The 25,808-nt window shown below is 37.5% G+C and overlaps 1 protein-coding gene across 1 annotated transcript in view; it reads left to right on the forward strand.

Annotated features, from left to right (window-relative positions):
* Nucleotides 1-25,808, forward strand: part of GABRG3 (gamma-aminobutyric acid type A receptor subunit gamma3) — a gene marked incomplete at its 3' end in the record, with an annotated part of 334,788 nt that overhangs the window by 167,246 nt on the left and 141,734 nt on the right. The window contains exons 4-5 of the mRNA XM_080347671.1: nt 13,487-13,707; nt 16,010-16,092. Of these exons, the coding sequence (XP_080203797.1) occupies nt 13,487-13,707; nt 16,010-16,092 (304 nt within the window). The remainder of the gene's footprint in view (nt 1-13,486; nt 13,708-16,009; nt 16,093-25,808) is intronic.

Consider the following 25,808-nt stretch of genomic DNA (forward strand, 5'->3'; position numbering starts at 1 on the left):
AATGAGAAGCATCTACTCAGAACAATTTGTGCTTTGAGTTTTTTGTTTTCATTATTTCTGACATGCTAGGAAAGCAAAAAGCAAGGATTCACACAGAGTTGTGTTAGAAAAAGCATGTCCACTTCTTTCATGTTGTTCACAATAGACTAGTGTTTGGTATTGAAACTGCTATAATAACTTTTCCCTTTCATGGGCAATTGAAATGGATATAATGAATTGTTTCATTAAACACTTTTAAAGCAAAACTTCACAGCTGGGCATTATGAAGTATGTTTTAGAGAATAATAGTGAAATAGAAAATTGCCATAGAAAAGAGATTTCTTTTTTCTTCTATTGGCATAAGTTGTTGTTGAATTAGAGCTGAGTTTTTCTCTCCCACTACAACAGCACCAAGTTTGGAGATGCTCAAGGAAACGGCATAACTGAGTGTTGGTATCAGGTGAAAATGGAAACCAGTGTTAGCCCTTGGACTTCCATGTGTCTTCTTGCTGGACTTCCAGTTGTCTGCTACTTATAGATCAGCAGTGGGATAGACCATGAAAGAATTGTCTTATTTTGGTGAAAGGAGCTTTAATAATCTGGGAAAGTTTAAAGCAGTCAAGAAAAGTTCAGAAAACTTGTGCTGGAAAGCTGATGAATTTTATATTCTTTGCAGTGGAAAATGTTCAAGGCAAGAGAACTTTTAGCAGGAATCAGAAAGGAATATTGTAAGATCCTGAGCAAAACATTTATTTTCATCTTTTACTGAAATTTACAAAATAGAAATAAAAATAAAATCTTTACCAGTTTAAGAACAGTATTCAGAAATGAAAGAAATGCAGACTGAATAAGCCAAAGTACATTGAGTTAGAGAAATGTGGCTGGATCAATATTATTGTTTATCTTCTGTCATTAAATAATACAAGGAAAAAAACACTGGCAGAAAGACTTCCCTAGAGTTAATTACTGGTGACATTCATTGCTGGGCAAAGGATCATCCTGAGTCCATGTGCCACAGAAAGCAATGTACAAGCATTATACTGACCCCATGACTTTCCCCTGTGGCACATCCCTGCATAAATGTATCCAAGCAAAACAAACAGCACCGCCACAGCCCCTTCTGTCTGAGAGAAACTGCTGCTTTCCATACATCTCCATGGTTAAATTTCCAGCTGCATGGTGCTGACTGCAGTGCATGCCCTGAGCCTGTAGCCAGAGGAAGGTGGGGAGATGGAGGGTGGGACATGGGGGACTGATATCCAGTGGTTACCACAGCAACAGGGAGGGGACCAGTGGTGAGGGGAGCAGAGGTGGGAGAGTTACCATGGCAACGGATGGAGTGCCTTCCTCACTTGGGTTGGAGATGCAGCTGTCTTTAGTTCTAGTTACCTACCTGGTGTTGGCAGATTTAGGCACAACGTAACTGGAGTGCCTATATTATCACCTACATTTATTACTTATTTCATTTCTAGTTAAAGAGTGAAACTACACTGGAGATGAAGTATTTTTTCCCACACAAGCTGCATCTATTTTAATATGTTTCGACTGATGATAGTATAAACAAATCACAAGTAATAGCAGAATTACTTTTTATTCTTTCTAATGTGATGTAAAAATTATACTCCAGTATCAGTTATTAATCTTGCAGTGCTAGAACAGATGCTGAGTTAAGATGTGAGTTTAAACTGTGTTAGGGAGTGAGTTTGTCTTACACATCATTACGTGACTATATTTCATTTTTCCTAATGAGTTTTGTGAGATAAATATTACAGTTTTTTGTTTAGGTATTGAAAAATTCTGATAGGCTCCTTCTGAATTTCCTCAACTGGTGAGTTGGTGAGCCTAAGAGGAATGTGCTCATATAAAACTGATAGGAAAAGCCCAGACTCCCAAAATTGCTGTCATTGAATGGCCAGTGAATGACAATCAGCCATCTGCTATTTCATCTGGTGTCACTTTTGCCCCAGACTAGGGACAATGAAGAATTACCAGTGTCAATAGGTGATGTAATATGAACCTCATAGCAAAAAAAGAAGGGCTGAAATCTCAGTGGAGTTGGAATTTGATTCAGTTTGGCTTAAGAAGTAGGGTCTTAAAGGGAGACAGAGCTATTTTGAGTGTCAAACCATATAACACAAGAAGAATTGATAGGAAGTATGGCCTGGATGAGCTGAGCCCAGGGATAACCTTAGAGTCACTCACAAAACCAGATCAAAATTAAAAAAATACCTAAGACGACAAGAAACTGAGGCAAAGACAAGCCTCCAGGTATTCACATTTTAAAAATGTCTGTGTTCTTGCTTTACTAAGCGTAGATGAAGCCTGAAGACATTTGTCTCCTGTATTTTCTCTAAAGAGGTAAGCTGTGAACCAGAGTGTCCTCAGCTTGGGAATGTGGGAAGCCTAGGGTCGTCCTGCTGAAGGCAGTCAGCATAGTTCTATGGGCTCTGTATTTCGAATATGGAGTTTCAGCCTCACCTCCAAGGGTGCCTCCAGTCATGCAGAAGCAGAGAGGGGTCTGGTTTTGCCTGAGCCAGAGTGCTGAGAGATACAGGGCTGTCCAAGCTCCTCTAGAGGTCAAGAGCAAGAAAAGCTTGAGTACATATGAGACTTACATTGCAGAGTGACTTTCCATGCCCATGCGGCAAAACAGTATAGTTCTCATTTTTGGAGTGGTTAAACATTGGAATTTTCCTCAAATGCAAATTAGGGCTTTTACAAATGAGCTTTTTCTTGTGTTTTGTGCACAACTGGCTTTTTTTGTGCATTTTGTTTAATGACTGTAACATCTATTCCCGTCCTCTGAATCTATCTGATTCCCATCCTCTGATCTATCGTATGGATACAGGATATAACTAACTCCCTCACCCACTGTTGCTTCATTTATTTACTTGATTTCTGTCATCAAGCACTTTAAACTTTTTCCTTTTGGATCCTATTTTTATTGTAATGAATCTAGACTTTGTGACCTGGGTATGTCTATTGTACTAAATAAAAGATGTCCAGGGACCGATGCCAAGTGGTAGCAACTGGTATATATCTACATTTCTTAGTTTTAGCTGCCTCTATGGCAGATTACCCTTGGAAGGAACAGGATAAGGAAGTCAGCTAACAATGAAGCAAGGTGTGCAGTGCCTGAGCTATGCTTGTAGCCTCCTTTTATTCAGCTGTGGCAATGCAATCACTGAGTTAGTACTTCTTTTGAGGAAATGCACAACAAATACAGAATTGTATGTATTTATTTATTTTCACCCTTGAAATTATTCACTGATCGGTGGCCAATACCAAGGGGTTTCAAATGGAAGAGGGTTTGAAAGACTGGGGTTAAAATCCCTTTTGAGCTGTAGCTTTCCTGCACAAGAAAGGCATGGATGCCCTCTATATTTCAGTTTCTGTGAAAGGAAAAGAAGGTTATAAGATATTGGATAAGGGAGCAACTTCCTGGGGCACTTGGATTCTGTAGCAGAGTGATATGTGGGTTCTTAAGATATAGCACAGCTTTAGGAGCTACCCTAAAAATTACACTGGAGGAGAACAGTTGGAACAGGCCTTTAACCCATCTGATATAGCCTCCTGTCTTCTTACAGAGTGTTCCTTATCATCTTTCCTCTTGTTCATGATTCTGCTTGATCCTTCAGCCTGAGATGGGTGTCTGTTCACCACTGGCCTGTCTTCCACTCCTTTACAGCTGTTCTTGTGACAAGAGTGACAGTACACATAAAACCATGATGCTAACCTCAGTTTTCTAGCTTGCCAATGGCATAAAAGATGTTGCAAAATGTTCTTCCACTTCTTTGGCCAAAAGGCCCTCTCCCCATCATTAAAAACAAACTCTTTAACACAGAGATTGTGTGCATAGTCTTATTGTGTACAGTCTGAGAGTGCATTTATTTTCGTGAATAGGGAAGTTCAGCTTCTGTTTTGAATAAGCTAATGCCTCAAGAACTATGCTTATGAAGTTGATACATCTGTTGTAATATGTGAATACTACTGAGTATCTTTATAATTCGTTTTATATTTTTTTCAGATATCAAGTATTCTTAGGAGACCCTAATAGGATACTTTATTATATTAAGTACAGCGATTAACATATGTTCACAGACTTTTTATTTTTTCTGTCATTGTTTCTTCTGTTCAGTGATTATTCATTTTTATTTCTTTACTATTTCCATGGAAGTTAAGCTTGTCCTTGTGCATTTGTCTTACTAAATTCACAAGAGAACAATCTTGGTCTCTTACCACATTGAATTATGCATTTGGAATCTCTCTTTCTCTCTCTGTGTCTCTCAAATAAACCCTAACCTGTCTACTGTCTTAGTAAAGCCTTAAATAACAGGTCAGAATAGGCACTGTACTTTCTCTGTCAATCACAAGATTGTTTCTTCCAGCAGCAGTCTTCTTAGGAGTTACTATACTGATTGGTGTGTTGAGTTACACTGCCCACCAGGCAACAGTGACCAAAAGTCCGCCCATGTCTACTTCTCCTGTGACTTCCTTGCATACTTTGGACACCCCTTTTTCTAAGGTGTTCCAGTTTAAGAGTATATATTTATGGTGCATCAAAGACAGAGCTTCTCATCAGGCCCTGTCTGCAACAGGATGTGAATCCCAGCCCTCTTGACACATCAAGAGAAGAGCATTTGGAAGTACAGTTGTCACACAATCATAGCAATTGGGATGTCTTTGGGAATCAAATAATCATTTTGGTTGGAAAAGACCTTCAAGATCATCGAGTCCAGCTGTTAAGCTAATATTGGCATGAAACCATGTCCTTAAGAACCTTATCTATGTGTCTTTTAAACACCTTCAGGGATGGCAATTCAACCACTTCCCTGGGCAGCCTGTTCCAGTGCCTGAAAACTCAATGAAAAATTGCTTCATAATAGTCAATCTAAACCTCCTCTGGTGCAACTGAGGCCATTTCCTCTCATTCTATCACTTGTTATTTGAGAGAAGAGACCAACACCTTCCATGTTACAACCTCCTTTCAGGTAGTTGCAGACAGTGATGAGGTCTCCCCTAAGCCTCCTTTTCTCTAGGCTAAACAGCCCCAGTTCCCTCAGCCGCTCCTCATCAAACTTGTGCTCCAGGCCCGTCACCAGCTTCATTGCCCTTCTCTGAACTTGCTCCAGCTCTAAAGTTGCTCCAGAATTCTCTAAGAGAAACAGAAGCCAACAGAAGATTCCCAAAAGAACAGTGATATTCAGCAAGAATGAAGAGTCTTACACCAAAAGTCATGGGAAGAGAATACATCTACAGCTGCTTTCCTAAAATGGGCTTCATTCTTTCTAATTTCATGCTGTGTTTCTGATTGTGGAATGGTTGATTGAAGCAGAAGACATAATCCAGCAGTGCAGAGCAAGCAGGAAGCATGAAGAGATCTGTAGGGATGGGTCAAGAGAAACATCTCCCATCTCTTCCTTTAAATGAATGTAAAAAGTTATATGGAATACAGGGGAACTGGAGCTAACCTCCAAAAGGGCCAAAATAGGCACAGCAAGACAGATAAATGTTTTCTCAGAGAAAGGAAATGCTACATGATAATTGCATGTTTTGCTTTTAGTGTGAAGTTAGCTGTCTTTCCCTCTTTATAATGGCAAGAAATCAGTGAAATAATCTCCTGAAGCAGCCAGAGGGCAAAGCTGTAGTGAAGAAAGCAAGCTTCCATCCTTCTACTCTGAGACTCTCACTGAGGTAGTGATGAGATGATGGTTTGGTTTGGTTTTTTTTTTTTTTTGACTCGAAGTGTTCAGCTGTGGAGACAATTGTGACTGCTTACTGAAATATTTTGCCAGTGTTAACCTGAATAGCTATTATATCCATGGTGGCAATCTCAATGTCAACTTTGCTTCTTTCATAGTATTTTCTCCATGTAACCATCATCCTTGTAACTTTATTAAAGTATCAAAGCAAATTCCCACAAAAGAGCAAGTTATTCAAAGCATTTCAAGACATAAAACACTTTGGAAAGTTTTGGAAGATATATTTATTTTACTATCACTGTAAACCTAATCATTCTGTGTTTTGGTTTGTACATTTATTTTGGGGGTCTTTTGAAGGTACAGCCTCAATGCTGCTGGGAGAGATAGATTAAGAAAACAAAAAAGCTCAAAAGTGGAGAAGTGTTTCCACCTCTCAGAGACTATTACAAAGAAAGGTAGGAGCTGGAGGGGGAGCAGGAACAGGGAGAGTGGAAACAAAGGAGGCTGATGGAGAATGGGAAGGTGAGCCACGATATGCCATCCCTTAGGCCCCAAAACCCAGTGTTGTATGTAGCTTGAAGGAAATCGCCCCCGTTTGCCTGCTGAGCAGCTTCTGAAAACATGAAGCACCATGCTGGCAAAGATACTTAAGGAAAAGTTACAGGCAGCCCTAATGGTGCTGCTCTGCTCATCCCAAGCTGTGATGAAAGCAAGGTAAACTTTCAGGACACGTAAGTGAGAAATATCATCTTCACAGAAGGCTTGTGTTGGTCTTGTTGATACCACAAGGGTTTTGAATATACACTGCATGTGAAATACTCTGTTGATTTTACCAGGCTTTCTCCATCAGACTTCAATTATTTCTTTCTGCATTCTTCCCACAAAATGAGAGTGTGTGGGATTCAAAATGGCTTTTCTGGAAGATGGTAGACCACTCCACTACTTTCAGTTGCTTCCCAGAGAATATCAGAGATTTTTATGAATTTTTGAAACTAGTGTGTAAGTTGTATACATGGTGCCAAACAAGCAGTATCTGTCAAGGAGTAATGCTAAGGTAACATTTTAAGCTTTCCAGGGCTCCTCTGGAATCACCATAATTCTACACACCTTGTTTGTTCTAAGGACCAAATAGCACGCATTATGCAGCAATTGCTGTGGGAGTAATTATTTCCATCAAGATCAAAACTAGCCAAGACCATGGCTTGTACCTCTTCAAATGATCAAAAGCCTACTCAGAAGATGATCCACCTAAACAAAGAACAGTTGTCTCCTCCTTCTAGCCCACTTATCCAAAGTAAGACATGACAAATTAGAGAAGCTAAAGGTGGGCTGAGCTCCTTAGAATTACTCTGTGTTTTGAAAACAAATGTGTGAATATTCTGGTTCAGGAAGACGGAACCACTCATTCTGTATTTCAGGGACCATTTCTTCCTTCACTCAATCAGACAGTCCTTTTTGCAGGGTAATCTGTAGCAATTCAGTTGTTGATTCAACTTTCAGCAGTGATCTGGGCTAGAAAAAAATATTCTTTTATTTAAAAGGAACTTCAAACTCTGAAAAGATTACCTACTTTAATATTCAAGTGCACCAAATTGCAGGCTAAATGAGCAGACATCAAGGGTCTTGCTTTAGTGTTTTGGCCATTTCCTATTAAAACACAGTATCTCAAAGACTTCTCTTTGGAGTTCTAATCTGAGTGTGGCAAAGGCATAAAGAAAGATTTCTGGGCATGTTCACCTGTGGTCTATGACTGGGTGAATAAAGAAGGAGGCTCCCATCCTTTGGAGGTTTTGCTCCTATTTCTCTTCTGTATCCCTAAACAGCCCTGCTTATGTGTCAAACTTAAACCGTAATACTTAATTTTCATGTGATGCTATTTGCTTGTAAAATGTTCTACCATTATAAATTTTTTTAAGTATATTTCATACTGAATAGTTTGGACTGAAATTAAAAAAAGATAAGTTTAATGCTTCTTTCCAGAAGCTTAAGACAAATAGAATTGCCCACTTCAGTGAAGTCAAGCTTTTTGGTAATTAAAGGAGATTTTATCCCTTACACAGTTTATTAGACTAGTTTCAAGCTTATGGGAACAGTGCTTGTGGCGTGTTGGCATGATATACAAGGGGTGTAGAAGGCACAGAATGATTATAATCTAAACTGGACTCTAATTATTTAGGTATTTCTGGTTGATGGAGTACCAGCCTCACACAAATCCCAGTAGTAGCTTTAATCAAAGACAGTCTCACTCTATGAAAAAGCAAGATACAGGCTCTACGATTGAAAAAAAAAGACAAAACCATTTTGAAAGAGTTAGAGAAATGATCCTGAATCAAGCAGAAAATAAGGCAATGGTTGTCCAAAGTCTTCCTATGGTATAGGAAAATAGTCTTGAGATGATGGTACATTGTCTTGTAGGAAATAATAAAAACCTGAAAAGTATTATGTAAGAAATTCTTGGGTTTTTTTGCAAGGACAAGACTCTTGACATTGTTGTTGTTATTATTGTTACTGTTGTAAGGAATTGTGAAAATACTGCAGCAGAAGCAACAAAAGCATACCATACTATTATCCATAGTCATTCAAATAGATCACCCAACTGTGACAGCCAATTAAATCGTATTTTCCAGGAGTAACCCACAGCTAAAATGATACATCACGGTAGGAGAAAAGCTCCATGTATTGCCAACAACATGTTAGCTCCTCTTTTGACTGAGAAAACAATGAAAGACGTGCTTGAAAAGCACATGTTTTTCTCTGTGACTACACATGACCCAAACCATGGCACTTTCAAGGTATTTCCAATCATTAGTCATTCCTATACGGTTGAAGGGCAAATAATTTGCTGCTGGCTTGATTATTTTCAAGGCACTAATGAAACCACATTAGGAATTTTTTAAAATGTAAAACTATGCTAAAATCAAGTAGTTGAATGCCTGACTATGTACAATTATTTGCAGCTAATATTACCATTAACTCTAGGTTATGTGCCCTGTCCTCAAATCAATAGAAAGTAAGAAAGAAAAATTGTCTCTAGGTTATTGCTCTGTATGTAACCAGAAAACAGAAAAATATCCTTTAATTAAATTGTCATTTGATTTAGAATCAGTCACTTTTCCTCATCTCATTCAGTCATTTTTCTCACTCAAAGTTTCAGATTTAAAGGACAGCTTGTAAAATTTGTATGGGAAAAAATGTTCTTCGTGAGACAATTACTTGCATACTTCACAGGTAAAAGGACCATCATTTGTTTTCTTGGTTTTAGGAATTACTTTTGAAATTTAAGGGAGCATTGCCAAGCACCAGTTTTAAAATTTCATTCTTAGAGATAATCTTGTTAGAGGTGATAGAGAGGTTTTCAGTGACAGAATATAATTTATATTATTTTCAGATTGTACTGAATGTTTCTAAATAAGTCTTGCAAGTAGAACAAACTTGCCTTTTGCATGCTGAAATGTATAAGATAATGCACTCATTTAAAAGTATGTTGTGAAAAAGAACTGATGACAAATTCTTTGGTCAGAAGCTAGTCAGCATGAGAGAAAGAAAAGAAAAACATTTCACTCAAAGGTATACATTAGCTGCCAGAAACAGGGCTTTATATTTTCATATGATCAGAAAAAAAATCCAAATAAATTTATTCAATTTTACTGAAAAGTATTAGTCTTTCCAGAAGTAGTAAAAACCATTGATAACTTAAAATTTCTTAAAAGACTTGATGCTATGTAGTATGTAGTTGGAGATTTGACTATGTATTTATGCATGTCAGGAGTCTTTTATTTGAAAATATTCTAATATTTTCAAATTCTTGCTCTTTCAATATTTTAAAATTTAATTATTTAATTAAAGAAATCTTTATATATTCAGCTTTGGACAAATTGTAGAAACCTCAGATTCCATTTTGATGAAGTTTCTAAGTGTGAGGAATTTAGGTTATACAAGTAACATGCTTTATTAATTTACTTTTAAAACCAAACATAATTAAATCTATTAAAATCAATAATAAATTATTCAATTATCAGCCCTTCAAGTTTATAACTGAATTTTGCATCAAATTTAATATTATTTAAGGAATGTGTTATGTACTGAAAGAAATAAGATTTCTCTAGAATTTCCCTTCATGTTAACATGTAGACCTATTTTTCCCCTTAGGGTTGACCCTCACTTTTTCTCAAGCAGAATGTCTTTTCAGAAGTGTAGCTGGAGTGTGGCTTCAGTAGCATGCAGACCCAGTGTGAATATGTGGTATAAACAGGAAAAATCTCGAGTCTCTTCTGGTAGCATGGCAAATTAGGTATCTGTAAGACAAGAAAACTTAGTGACAGAACACAATCTTGGCAGCATTTCATGGAGAGCATAGTTTTACTTTTCTGCCTCTGGGAAGAAATCTTATTGAAAATTTTGCTGTTTTTTATTTCTTTTTGTGTTCATTGTAGTAGTCAATGCTTACTGTCAAAAAAATAAAAATAAACTGGAAGAATCAGAAGGATATAAAAAAATTTTCTGATGAACTGGTAAAACAGAACTTAAAAAATATTATTAGAGTTGTAGGATGTTGCTTCATCTGAGACATAATTTCACTGAAACCTGCCTGAACTCTCTAAGTACAACCATTACACTCCTTAAAGATCTAAAGTGGCAAGTATTAGCTAGCAAATGAAAAGCAGTCCTATACATTATATAATGTAACGTAATATAATACAATATCATACAATATAATAAATATCTGTATGTGAGACCAACATAGAAACCTTTCTTCTGGTGTTTTCTTGTTGGATGCTGTATGTTGGAGATCACTGTACCAGCTTTTTCCAAAGCAGTATATGGAAGCTGTTGACTTCACTGGGAACTGAATATCTGTTGTCAGTGAAGATTAAGGTAATTTTCCTGAAGTGTGCACAGACTTAACTCCATTAGAAGTGAAGAACTGAGTGCCAATTTCAAAAGTGACCTCTGTCCCTTCCTAGTAGAGTGAATATATGACTATCATATCCCATTATCTGCTTGGTTGAAGATTGAAGCAATTATAAAGATTAAGGTAAAGGATGTACTGATCTAACATCCTCTTCTAAAAAGGATTAATTGAAAGACTATAAAGGCTGAATTGGAATACAGATATTAAATGTAAATGTACATTTATTTTTACTTGGAAAATTTTGTTTTGTAGTTTTTACATTATGACTGAACATTCTACACCCTTTAAATAAAAAAATAGGGATAAAGAGTTTAAAAAGTCAATGCAACTGATTTCAAAAAACTTTGATTGCTTCTTTTTTAAAAACAACAACTCTTTGCTTTTTATGACCTCAGTTTCAAAAAAGAAAAATGCATTTTTAAAACATCTCAGAAGATCTGTGAACTGTTTAATTTGAACTGTAAAGTTTTTGCTAAAGTGAATGGAGTTAAAGTGGCCCATTGCAGAGATATTTTAAATAATGATCATTGGTGGCGTGTTCTAGTTGCAGTAAGGAGATGCAAAATGGAAGTCAGACTGCAGCCTTAGCATGACCCTGCTTCTAAGCTAACTATCTCTTTCTCAGTCAAAATAGTTTACCTGGATGGAAAATGCAGTTAAACATCTTTACTGCTCCTGGTCCCCACTCTGCTCAGATGCAGCTGCAGTACCTTCTCAGGACACTGTCTTATGGGGTTGAGTCTTTTCTTTGGCAGGGTAGAAATCCACAATATCTTAAATCCTAAAAACCTAAATATCATTAAATATGTACAATATACTAGGAGGAAATTATGGCTGCTCCTAAATTTAGTCAAAAAAGCATTCATATAAAATAAACTCAAATATGAATATTATGCAAAAACTTGTCTTGTAAAAAGACAGCACTGTCATTAGCCAGCTGTATACAAATGGTCTTTGATTCTATAAATACTGATTCTCACATGTGAGCTAAAAAAAGCAGCTCTACTCACTCAGCATTTGGACAAACCCATCAACATGTCTGGCATATTCTTCTCTACAGAAGCTGAATGTGCCAAACTCTTGTGACTAGACTTTCAAGGACTAAAGTGATACAGAAGTGAGTTGAAAGAAACAAGATCAGCACTCTATGACCTTGAACCTGGTGAATTAAGGGTGTCCTTTTTGAATAATAAAGGTCTGCTGTGTACATTACATTACATCCTTTAAGTGTGTGGAGATGTGCAACTTTGTGCTTGTTGAGATGAAAGAAAAGTCTCTTCAGATTCAAATCTGTCAGCTTACTTGGGAAAATAAAGCTAATAATACCATGAAGAATGGTACTGAGATAGGCTATGAAGAAAATGGTCCTTAATGCCTTTGGTGGCTAGGCTTTAATTCCTGAGGTGATCTATTACCTGGTATTTGGATACATGCTAGCACCACTTATGCACCCATTGATCATTTGCTATTTGGAGATGGGAAGCCTAGGGTGTGTTTTGGACTAGGATTACAGTGTCAGTGAATTAGGTTTCCTGGTATTATAACATCAGCTCTGAAATGATGACCTGCCAAAAATGCAATAGCACAGGACAACCACATGCCTTTTACAAAAACACTGTCCTCAGTTTAGACTAGAAGCTCTTCTACCTACCTATAAATAAAAAATATATACAATCCTGTTTGTATTATTACATTTCTTTTTACACCTTCCCTTTTAAAGCTTAGGAATAGACAAACAAAAATGCAATAAAAGCAAAGCAACTTCAGAGTGGTCAAGGACACAGACATACTAGACTTTCCATGCAGCCTTAATCCTCTTTTCTTCACATATACCAAGAGTGCATCTCCCAGGGGACCTAAGGAATTGCCTTCCTCTGGATTATCCCAAGCCTGTGTTGTAGAGCACATTCTTTGCGTCACATCATCAAATGCCATCCCTGTCATGGATGTGGCCAGCCCTGCAATACTAAGAGGATCTTTGTAACATGGTCAGATGGCAGTTTCCACAGGGTTCACAGGTAGAGCAGTCTGGAAAGAGGGAGAGGAACATAAGCAAATGCAAACCTAACCTTTCTGAGACTCCAGTGAATGGAATTCACAACTCAAATACTGTTTTTTACACAGTTTCTTCCACGGGGTGTTACATGCATAAATCAGCGTGTTTGTATGTTCAGCTATATAATTTTGTCTGTTTGTCCATGTGTATTTTGATTTCTGGCATTATAACTACTGTGACTGCTTACCTACAGAAACACTGCAACGTGGAGTAAAAGAAAGGATGAGATTCATGCAAATTATTATATTAGCCTATTCAGGATAATAAGCTAGTGACTGCTCAGCTTTTAGCATTTGGGGTAAGCGTGTAAAGAAGCACAAACATGTTTTTTTCAAGTCTACTGTAATGTGTTCTGAAAACAAATGCCTGAGCACTTGGTAGCAAACAGTAGAATTCATTTATTGAACTTAAACCCTCCCCCCTCAAAAGGCATTGCCATAATCAGGGGAATTCACCATTCTTCACTTGATGTGTGTTGCTCCTTTTCATCTTTCACGCCTCTTTTATCAGTCTGCCCTATGACAAAGAAGTTTCTGCAAATTGTATCTTGTAGCTGTCACTGTTCAGAGACAATGGAAAAGAGCATGCTAGTGCAGAAATTGTTATGGCACAAGATCAAGGCAAGTGAGATATAGATGTTTGACCTGCTTTCTAAAGCAGCTAGGGGAGAAAAAAAAAAAGGAAAAAAAATTCCTTGGACAGCAAAAAAAAAGCAAAGAATCTCCATTTGCCTGAACATATCCTGTTGCTCTACACCTGGAGAGACCTTATTGAAGACCAAAGAGTAGTGGGAAGTGTGGAATTTATTTCAATTTGCGTATCATGCTTTTATTGCAGGAATATCAAATTGATATATTTTTTGCCCAGACGTGGACAGATAGCCGTCTTCGCTTCAACAGCACCATGAAGATACTGACGCTGAACAGCAACATGGTTGGCTTGATCTGGATCCCAGACACAATATTTCGTAACTCAAAGACAGCAGAAGCTCACTGGATCACCACCCCCAACCAGCTCCTCCGCATATGGAATGATGGCAAGATCTTGTACACCCTCAGGTGAGCACTCAGCAGCATGCAGGGCTGCAAGCTTCTCCCTTCTCTGGTGTAATAGTCATAACTTTCAGGTTTTCTTCTCTGTTTCTTTTCTTCCTGATGCTTACCTGACAGTGCTTGAAAAATACTGAAACATTCAGGCATAACTACTGCAAATTTTTTTTAAAAAAAAACAGTCTTGTCTTTCAAAAAAATAAACCTTGGGAATTTGAAATACATCCATCTAAATTGTAGAATTTGAGCTTTTTAGTGCTTGTAAGAAAATCAAGAGCCTGTAGTCCCATGAAACCTGCCAGAAAACTTTCTGATCAGTTAGATGCAGGACTGGATAAAGTATTTCGGCAATTCATACTAATGCCAATACTTGATTCTTCAAATAAGTCATGCTGAAAGAAAGTCTGTCACATCTCATCACAAGGGTGAATTGCTAGAGGAAAGGCTTTTAGAGTTTTACTAATCTTGTGATACCATCAGCTGTATGGTATTAGAAATATTGTATGTATTTGCATAAAAAAGCCTGTGGAGATCAAAATATGTGTTTACTTATGAAGAGATGAATTGCTCAGAAGGGAGTTTTGCCATAAGCCATATTCCACGTGGCAAACTCTTTCAGAAACATCCTTTCACACTAGATTTTCTTCAGCATATTCTGATCATACTTGCAATTGGGCTCCAACAGAAAGTCTTTGGCAAAAAATAAGAAAGGAATTAAACATCTGGAAATACTACTGACATTTTTAGTGCCCTCTCCTTCTTAGGCTTGCTCCTCTGTGACAGAGCTCTTGCTTTTTTTCAGTAGCCTTTAGTTGAAGACTTTGGTGATTAGGATGTCACCTCCAATACCCTCTTGGTTGGGTTGCTGGTTTTTTTCCTTGCTTCAGTATTTCAGAGCAAGTTAAGTATCTACCTAATAGTAGTTAGACTTATATACCTCTCACTAAAGAAGCTATTTGTTGAGTGGAATGCAAAATTTGTCTAAGACATCTGACAAAAGGGTGATACTTGACCCAGTGCATTGTTTGAATGATCATTTTTAGTTTGTGGAAAATGTTTTGTGTCCTTTTCGCCCACTTGGGTCAGCCTCTTTTTTATGTAAGAGAAGCTGCTAGAATGATCATTATTCATTGATAATAACACTGTGTAATTCAAAAGCAATTTATCTGGCTTAAGCAAGCACACAGAATTGGTATGACATGGAAGCGCTAACTACTGAATGCCCTGGTACAGTGAAGTGCTGATAAGTATTCTGTGTTCAGGAGAAAGTGCACAAGGTTTGATGATGCTCCATGCCTTTCCCTCTTCTTGTCCACTTTTGGATGTGAATGCATTCCTACTGTAAAACCACGATTCCTCTCTTACTGTCAACACAAAAGTGCTGTCAAATTCTCACAGGTGACCTCCAAGACAGAGTTTTTCACTGTGCTGTCCTAAATCTGAGACACAAACCACTCCCCATCCAATCTGTCAGCTTTTGAGTTAGATTTTGTTTATTTGTTTGCTTGTGGGTTGGTTTTGGTTTTTTTGTTTTGTTTCAAAAAGACAGCAAAAAACTTCATGCCCCACATTTGCTGCGTAAATTGAGGCATGCAATTAATGTAGTGTCTTTTTCCTAAAGAAGACTTTATAACAAACTAGCACTTAATGCATTCTACCTGGGTAAACAAACTTACTTTGTAAGCTATCAGATGGATGATTATCTGTTTTTAATAGTGATTTTTAAATCTGTTTCATTCATAATGTCCTTTGTGTTAGGGATATCACATAAAACAAGCTTTCAAGTCAGGCTGAAGATGTTTCTGCTTTTTTGCTTGTTACGTCTGTACAACTGAGAATGGCATACAGAAATCTAGTAAGTTTTTGAGAAACAGCCCCAAACGATTGAAAGTATTTTAAGTTCACAGTATAAGTAAATATGGAAAACATTCCTTATAAGATCCTTTATCAAGTTTTAATTTTATGGAATTATGCACTGCTACATCAGCCATATTTTCTGTTATTTGTGTAAAAAATACTTGTTTCCATCCCATTTGCTTTAATGACAAATTGTCTAAAGAAAAACATACACACAGATTTCTTCCGACCAAGACACTTTCAATGATGTGTCTGAAATTATTTGTGGTTGTTGATAATTATTATTGTTTTGGATCAGGTCTAAAGAGTCAATGAACGATCTACATATATAGTCCTTATAGGCCTTACTGATTCAGGTCAAAGTGCTCTCGCATGATACATAAGTTTACCCAACCTTTTCTTCTGCCTGTTCATGGTGCTGATGTGCAGTAACAGACATTTGGTTTCTCCACAGGCTGACCATCAATGCTGAGTGCCAGTTGCAGCTGCACAATTTCCCAATGGATGAACACTCATGTCCTCTGATATTCTCTAGCTGTAAGTACTGCTTTGATGCCTTATTGCCGTACATGACTACTATGCAGAGGCATGAGTTAAATTCTGATCTCTGTCAGGTCGTTCAACCATTTTGCAGCAGGTATAAGAAGTTTAGGTTTGCTTAAATATTCAGGGGATTTTTTTTTTCCTCTCTGGCACTCTTGGTTGATGGACTTAAGCCATGAACTTTCTGTAGATTTACTTTGTTATTTTTGCCAGAACCAGCCTTTTTCGTTGATACTATAGTCACATGTTCAGCAGGAGCAGAAAATTCATGTTTGTCTGTGCTATGTTAATCTACACAACCATGTGACATGTAAATGAAAACAGAAATTGCAGTTTTTCTTGTAGAGGTGCACACTCCAGGGACAAGACCAGCAATCTCTGAATATCTGAGTTTATAGCAAGTAGCATGGTAATGCCCCTCTGTTCCATAATAAAAGTAGATTGTGTAAATACTCAAACTCATTTTCCTTTTACTGCTCAGCTTGTCCAGTAGTCCTAATGTTGTATTGTACATGGTGTTCTTGGTATATTTAAAACATACCTAATAGGCAAAACAAACACATTGGTGAAAAGGATCGAAAACTAAAGTCAGGTGAGTTAATCTTGAGGTCCAATATTACCATAAGGAAAAGTTATCTTCACACTGATTAATTTGAAAAACCTCGAGAGCTGTCTGCTCATGGATACACCTGCACAGTTGTGTAATCTAAAGTCATATAATGCAAATGTTATATAAACATTTTTAAAGGATCTCCACTAAATATTTTCCTTTTGATAAACTCCAGGACTCAGAACCCGTGCTCTCCAAAAGTGAATGGCAAACACATTGTTTTATCTTTCTATTTAGAAAATAGTATGTTCTCCATCATCTCCTAAAAAGCAATAGAGGAATAATGTTATTTAATGTCTCTATAATAGATATGCGGTTGTGATAGTAGGATATTGATTTTCATTTATGAATACTATTCAAACAGCGATCCTCAATAGGATTTGAATTTCAGCTGATCCAGGGTGTATTCTTCTTTTTCCTGAGGAAATTTTTTTAAAAAATTCTGCCAGTGTAAACATCTTCCTTTCCCCAAAGTCTTTATCACAACATTGCCTTTTCCTTTTTTATGATTTATGTACATAAGTGAGCCTGGGCAAAAATACAGAGTGGTATGTTGAATTCAGATGTGTGGAATATATACATGCTCAACTGAACAGGAGACAGACACCTCCTGAATGAGCTTTACTGCTAACGAACACTTGTCACTGAGCAATATACACCTCGGCTATCTTTAGTTATGGCTCAACGCTATTCTTACCTTGTGGCAATCTACTGCTAATTTGTTGCGCTATTGAGAAAGAAGTGTGTGATTTTAAAAAGTAAATCCTGGTCCAGAGATACTAATTAAACCTACCACATAAATTTGATATGTTCTGCACTAGCAATAGCCAAAGAAGGTGAATTCTAATAGACAGGGAAGTTGTTTCAAACCTTATATTCCCTAATAGCTAGACAGTTGCTGAGTGCAAGTTACGTTCTGTATTTTTAAAAGAGACAGGTAATCAGCATGAACTTCAGAAGGCTCCGTTCAGTGGCAAAGTTTCAAATACATCTTGATTTGCAGAGGTTCTTCCTAATTTAGATCTATGACCTTGAAGCCCTTCTGCTCTTGAAAACATACACGTATTACCATCATGCATGTACTGCCCTCTATGGGGACAGAGATTACATGGGCTCAAGCAGAAGCTGCATGTGTTACAGTTTCTATGGAGGAATACTGAAAGAATGTTTTATAATTTTGTCAACAGTTTTGGTCATGTTGATAATGAGTTTATTTCTTTAGGTTCATATTGAACCATGTGCCTTTCCATAAACACTTTTAGCACTACTATTATCATAATAGGGTATCTCCTGTGTGATTTGTCTCGTAACTCAGTCGTATTTTCAGTGTTGCGTACATTCATAGTTATCTCAAGATACATGGTATTCAGTGAGACTTATGAAGTGAATGACTGAATGACTTATTACTGCCTGCTATGACAAGTTTCAGAGGGGACACAATAATTATGGATTCCAAGATGTATGTCTTTGAATAAAATAAAAAAGGGTTGCAGATTTCATAGCACTGCTTTCCTCTGCATCTCTTTAATTTGGTCCCTGAAACAAAGACAAATCTTTGCAATTTCCACTGTAGGCAAGAACAAAAGAAGCACAAATTTTGGAGAATATTCCCCTTATTTCTACACACACATGAACAAGGTTAATATTTGAAATTTTGTTTTCTATAAATTTCCCTTGATATTTTAGAAATGTGAAACTAATCTCAAATATTTTCTAGAGTATTTTCCTCTGGTGCCAACCAATTCATACCCTAACCCTGTTGTTACTCTGGGGACAGTTTCTGTTCCTTAGGTGGGAATACTGAGTTCTGCTTGCTCCAGTTGCCAGGATGAATAAGGAGAAAACAGCAGCTTATAAACAAAAGAGACATCTCAGTGTGCTTACAGTGGTTACTAAAACATACTTATGCCTTTCTTTTGAAAATCTTGTTCTAGAATGGTGCCTGGGTCTCTATGGTGTCTTTGCTTATAGGAATAAGAAATTATTGAAATAATATGAAGGCTCTTTACTATCTGTGCAAGTTTTGTATGTGTTTCAGGTGACATGGCAAGATGAATCACCTGGAATATTAGGGTGTGTGGTACATGTGTGTCTGTTGTTGCAGTCCTTATGTACATGTGCACTTAGCACACTGTTTATGTGAAAAGTTGAGCCCAATGTCATAATGCAGAGCTACTATACAACACGACAGCTCTTTCTCAATCTGTGTACCAGATTGGTTTGATCAACCACATTTGGCAAGCAGTATGCCTTAATACAGAAATGCTACAACATCGGCATCAATGCCAATGCATGGTGTTAATGTGTGTTTACTTTTGAATGTGAAGAAAGAATCAGTGCTGTGACTTGATCCCAGTACAGCAATCTTTAATAGATTTTGATCTATATAACCACATTTTCTTCATATATTTTTAAAGTACTCTATACTACTGCATAAAAATATTCTGTAAGTGTGTTTCTTCGTTTGGATTAATTTCTCCTCTTGAGCCAAGTGAGGCTACTGTGCTCCTTTTGGTACTTATTAAACTGTCATGGTTATCTCTATCAGAACTGATTTGAGCACTGAGAAAATGACATAGTTTCAGGATTCTGCCATAAAATTTAGTTTATTGAGGTAGTTAAGATTCACATAAACATCTGTAAGGAAGTAGAGGTATTCTATCTGAAGGGCAGTGTCAACACAAGAATAAACAAATAAGAAACAGGCAGGAAAATGCAGGCTGGAAATGAAAGTTAAGCACAATTGATTGTGGAACTCCTACCAAAGGATAATGCTGGTGCTAAAATTTTATAAGGGTTCAAAAATGTTTGGACAAATCATTGGAAGAAAAATGCATTGTTAGCTATTAAGCATAACAAGATCACTGTACTAATGGCTACTTTTTTTTTTTAACTCTGAGGGAGAGTCTTTGGGAGGAAATACTAGGCAAAAGAAAAACAAAGAGTTGTTTATGAAGAGCACCACCATCTATTTCTTCAGCAGCTCCCATTTCCCTACAGCCCCCTGTGGCTCTATGCCTAAGCTACTTGAAGGAACTCTTTTCCATTAGAGTCGTTATGTGCGTGGTTTCCAGCTGCCCTACATGGTTTTGGTTTTCCTCTATCAGACACTGGTAAGACTGTTGAATGTTCTGGATTTTCTTAATTTGAGAGGACTAGGCACACTGCAGAGTAACATGACCATGTTTGCACTCACGCCTGCAAAATTAGTTGTTCAAGGTGTTCATTTTTCAGCCCAGAAACAAACCTTCACCTCCTCTCCCCATCCATGTGCTCAAGATCAACTTAAATTCATGACACTCCTTCAGGAGACAGTATATGACAGCCAAATCAAAATGAAGATGACAAACATATTACACCTTGTTTAGAGCATCTGGTCAACTAACTTACTAATTATGTACAAGGAGCTTTATGGTGAGAATCTGTGCTAGGTACATACGTAGTGTCTGAAACAATCTGGAAGGCAGTGCTTCAGGCTCTACCAGATGTAGTAATATTGAGCTGCAGGGCAAGCTGCCAAAATAAAAATAATAAGACTGAATTGATTAATGGGCTTTCATTGCTTTATTTTTCTTGCTGCTGTTCAGCAGCAGACACTGTTGTTAATTTTAAAAAGCACCTTAGATTTAGGCAATAGAAATGATGACATTTTTTGTAGGCAATTACTTATCTTTTCCCTAGTGAGAAGATTTACAGTGTCTTGAGCTGCTCATTAATGAGAATTGCTGCAAGGCAGGAAAAGGTGGGCAATGCCTGGAATGCTGTTCTTTTTGCATACACTAAAATACACATGAAAAGATTCACAAACCATTCAAGTGTGTTCAATTCAGTTGAAAATAGGGGAAATCAAAATTTCCAGCTATTGATAGTCCAGTTTGCTCAGTCAGGTCTTAAAAAGTGTACTTTTATCCTTCTAAAAGTTTGAGTATTTTTTAAGTGGTGTACAAGAGCATGCCAAGTTTTGTAGAAAAAAGTAAGGAAATGTGATATGCATTTAAAAAATATTAATCCAAATCTAACACAGTGCTTGAAAGAAACAGATCCCATCTCTCTAAATATAAACTCAGTTCAATCAAATGTTACTTCTTTGAACATGAAACCTCTTATGGATATGCAATCAGTACTTTGAGCCTCATATCATTAATTTTCTAACAGAACTAGCTGTCATCACCAATTTTAATATGTTTCTTCTAGGTTAGAAAAGCAAATTCTGGTTTTGTAGAATGAGCTGTTCTTTGTTTCATCTCATGTATCATAAGCAGAATCATTAACAAGGTCTGAGGGCAGAATTTTACTGTTGATGAAGAACAGTCCAGAGGGAACATGACTTAATGTTCATACCTCAAGAGGAGTTTCATTAGAGATGCTGGGAAGGCTTTGCAATGTGCAGAAAGAGCTTTAATCCACATCTGAACTTGCACCTGTAATGGGATGAACCAGGTCATGGGGCGTCAATGGAATTCTTGACTCAGGTTTTGTGACAAGCCTATTTTAGCTATTGTAAATTTTTTCTCTTCTGGGAAGGCAGACATTAAGGCACAGGGGTGTATCCATCCTCGTCTTCAGAAGGCTTATTTTTCAGAGAAAGGTCAATATGGAGAAGAAAAAAAAACATATTTATGGAAAATTTGGCCTTTCTTCCCAAACTCTGTATTTAGCACAAGACTTGTGTCATATATGACAATTTATGAATACAATACATGAAGTATATCTGTGACAAATCCCTCTATCTGTTAATCTTCTAATCTCTCTCATACACAGACACTTCTGTATCTTCTTATTTTAGACTTTACTGTTTTCATTACACATTTTTTCAAATACCATGGCTGATGTGCAAGGCAGTATTCAAAGACAAGCTGACCATTCCAAAGATTTATGATGAGTGCATGTTTTTGTAGAGATTGTCTTTGATTTTATTAACCTGCAAGCATTCATATTTCTAAGCATTTTTTTTCTGAGGTACCCACAATGACACTTGGGTATAGTGCATTCGAAATACATTGTAATCTCATGTGGGTAATTTCATTTCTTCATTCCAGTAGCCATGCTGAGTGTAATCTGCTACTGCTTTACTCCATTGTTAATGTTCTTTGGGTTTCCCAAAAATTACCTGCAGGTATTTCTTTTATCTTTAACATAAACCATCTATTGTTTCTTAGTCAAATATTTAGTTCTTTGACTACTCACTACAGAACAATTCACTAATACTTTTCTGTGTGTGACTCAATACATTTCTCAATACGTAAGAGACACTGTATTGTGTCTTTCACGTTTTTATGACTTTATAGCTGAGACAAGATACACAAAAATTTTTCAAGTTATTTTTCATTGGAAGTTCTGCTAATTGCTCCAATAGGATGCACTATATACCTATGAAATTGGTCAAATTAATCCATGGTATAAGTACATTCACTGTAAAGTTATACTTTCTAAACCTAATTTATGGTAGTTTCATGCCAAAGTAGTGCATATTTTAAGTATCAGTGTGGCACTGCTCCTTCTGTTAGTCTTCTGTCTCATTGCTCAAGGTAAATTAGAGATGCCTTTCTAAACATTTACAGCTGTATGGTTCAGTGCTGGTTCCATACATATACAATATGTAGTGATACAAGAGTAATAAACTTTAAACAATCTGATATTAGATCTGATAGCCATCAATAAACAAATGATCCCTGTTTCACAGAAAAAGCACTGAAACTTCCCGGAAGTTGAGGGTTGTCAATTGCCTCCCTTATGATTAGGAAGTGTTGATGGCAGTAGTCAATTCATATGTTATCCCTTTCTCTTCTAATCCTTACGGAGGGCTAGGGTTTTGGCCTAGTAGCAGACAAAATGTTTGTTTTATAGCAACTCTTGACATTTTTCTCTATGAGACTGAAGGCTCCTTTAGAGAGGCAGTAGCTGCCATTACATTTCAGCTAAAATTAGACCCTAGAGTAAAATTACAGCACGTGCTGACTAGTGAAGCCTAAAATGCTTAACTCGCAATATCCTGGGTCCAGCAAAATCTTTGTGAGACTCCCTGGACTGACGGTAGGTTATTCCAGGAACCTGGCGTCTACCCCAGTTTTGCAGTGGTCTTCCAAGGATCTTTGGTGTCTCCATTTACCCTGCACAGTTGCCTGAGGAAGATGAGAGGCCTGTGTCGCAACACAAACTCTCTAGGAAATCTGCTGCAGAGTCAAAATAATGCTTTCATTCGAGGGGCTGAAGGCAAGGGTAGGTGACTGTATTTCAGAGATAAGACCCCAAGCTCTGACCTATGTTTAAAAAAGGAGATTGGAAGCCCCCAAAATCCCAAGTGCAGTCTAGCTTCCCAAAGCAACCAGCCTTATGTTCCTAAATTTTCTACTAGTAAATTTAAAACAACAACAACCAAAAAATCAGTACCAAAACCAAGTTCAGAAAAGAAAACCTGCCTGTGAGCCATTTTTATATTTTGACAAGAATGTATGTAGCTGACTAAGTTATGCTTATGGTGTCAAGAGAAAATGAGAGGAAAGAAAATGCTGAAGCAAGACAGGTGGCTGCTTGCATGTCTGACAGCTGAATGTATCAGCAAAACATCCTGGAGTATCTGTCATGTGACAATCATTGCCAGGTCCTATGATCTCATGATATTTGGTGTTTGCTTGAAGCCAAAACCCCTTTAAGTGTGTTCTCATGTGCCAATGTGATATGAGCTTTTTTTTTTTTTTTGAACAAATGTTTGACAATATGACACAAATGCACTGCAGGCAGGAAGAAAATAACTTTCTCCCTCAAATGTAATTTAACACCTATGTTATCCTACATGTTTATATTATTGTTATTTGCTTATTTAGGGATGTGATAACTGATTTGCAAATGAATCTGATCTTTATGGAGAGGCTGGTCCAGAACTCGAAAGTCCTAGCAGCTCTGCATTTGTAACTTCTGAAATACAGAGCTCATCTTTGTGCTGTACAGAGCATCAAAGGCAGCCACACTCCTTTGCATCATATTATATTTCTTAACACAAGCAGGAATGTCTGGTTTTAGCACTCTGTAACAATTGCATCACAGGACAATGTGGGGATGCTCTGGAATAGAAATCTGCACTCTTTCCGTTAAGGAGTTGTAGAAATCCATTCTATAAATACAGAATTGTCTGCAAGTAAAAGAAAAGTGCCCCTTCATGGGTCTTCTATTCCAACATAAGAAAGCAGTCTGAATGGCTTGCATGGTATTTGTCTTACAGGCCACACTCGGAGGTGGATCAATAGTCAGGACTGCTCAAACTCTTAACAGAGCTCTACAAAGCTCAATCCTCTTTGGGTTATGGGTAGAATTTGATCTTTGGTGGTTGTCTCGTTCCTTGAATAAAGTTCCTAAAGTGCCTTCCAAGATACATGCTCCCTTGGATGGCCACAGGTGTTACATCGTATACTTGTTAGCAGGTTGAAAGAGGTTCTCCTTCCCCTCTACTCTGCCCTGGTGAGACCACATGTGGAATATTGTGTCCAGTTCTGGGCCCCTCAGTTCAGGATGGACTGGAAACTGCTGGAGAGAGTCCAGCACAGGGCAACAAAGATGATTAGGGGAGTGGAGCATCTCCCTTATGAGGAATGGCTGAGGGAGCTGGGTCTCTTTGGCTTGGAGAAGAGGAGACGGAGCGGTGACCTCATTAATGTTTACACATATATAGAGGGTGAGTGTCACGAGGATGGAGCCAGACTCTTCTCAGTGACAGCCAATGGTAGGACAAGGGGTAATGGGTTCAAATTGGAACACAAGAGGTTCCACTTAAATTTGAGAAGAATTTTTTTCTCAGTGAAGGTAACAGAGCACTGGAACAGGCTGCCCAGCGGGGTTGTGGAGTCTCCTACTCTGGAGGCATTCAAAACCCATCTGGACACCTTCTTGTGTAACCTCATCTAGGTAGGTGTTCCTGCTCCAGCAGGGGGATTGGACTAGATGATCTTTTGAGGTCCCTTCCAATCCCTAACATCCTGTGATTCTGTGATTTGGCTTTTCTTTCTTTTGGAGTGTTGGATTTTTACAAATGCTGGTATAACTACATATGTTTTTTTCCTTGTAGCCTCCCTTGATGTAACTGGAGTGTACCTCACAAAATATAACATAAAATATGAAATTACAAGTCAAGGTAACGATCCACCAGGCAACTTAAAAGATGCAACAGTTCCATTCTCCTACACCTATTTACACCTTTCCAAAGACAGGAGACCAGCTTGCTTGCACCCAGATGGTTCAAGCTATTTTAGATCACTCATAGAATATGTGACATATTTTTGAAGAAGCAAAGAGCATATAGTTTTTGAATTATTTTAGCCACCTCAGTTGCCACACTGAAACTTACACTAATGTATCTCTCAACTGCGAGAACTGTGCACTTGAACTCACCCATATCTTTCAAGAAATCATGACAGAATTCCTTCCAATTGTAGAGTAACAATTTGGCACTATGACAACCAAGAAGGACTGAACAGGTGTCAGAACTAGAACAAGCACTGAGCAAAATTTTTAAGGATGAAAGAAAAGGAAAATGAGGGGAGACCAAGGTAAGCCAGGTAACCTGCAGTGTGGCACTGAAGTTCAACAAAAGCAGTGACTATTGTCTCCCAGAGTAAACACATCTTGGCTACAGCCCAGTTGATGCTTGTTACTTTTGCTAGGCTTTACTGACCAGTGATAATGAGTTTAGCAGAAGCCATCAAAGATTTACTTGTAACAGACTCAAAAAGCAGGATGAAAACGTCAAGTCGTCAACTCATTAGCCTTGTCTTGTCAATTTTGTTTACCTTTAACACAGTCTGGAAAAACAAGGCAGCCTGGAAACATAAAAAATTGCCATGAGAAAGAGCTCTTCTCTTTTCTCCCTTACATGTCTGCAAAATCAATAGAAAACCATAGAGGGAGGGAGGGAGGAAAGGAGGGAAAGGAAGGAAAGATAGGAAGGAAGGGAAGGAAGATTATTTATGTGAAATGGAAATAAAGTTTTGATTTAATGTTTGGGTTAGCCATACATATTATATTTTTTCCCTAATCTTTTTAATAATATGACTTCTGGCAGTTTTGCCACTAATCTGTTAAAGCTCAGGAATAGCTGACTTTTCGACAA

This window comes from Nesoenas mayeri (assembly GCF_963082525.1).
Source record: "Nesoenas mayeri genome assembly, chromosome: 1".
Taxonomy (NCBI): Eukaryota; Metazoa; Chordata; class Aves; order Columbiformes; family Columbidae; genus Nesoenas; species Nesoenas mayeri.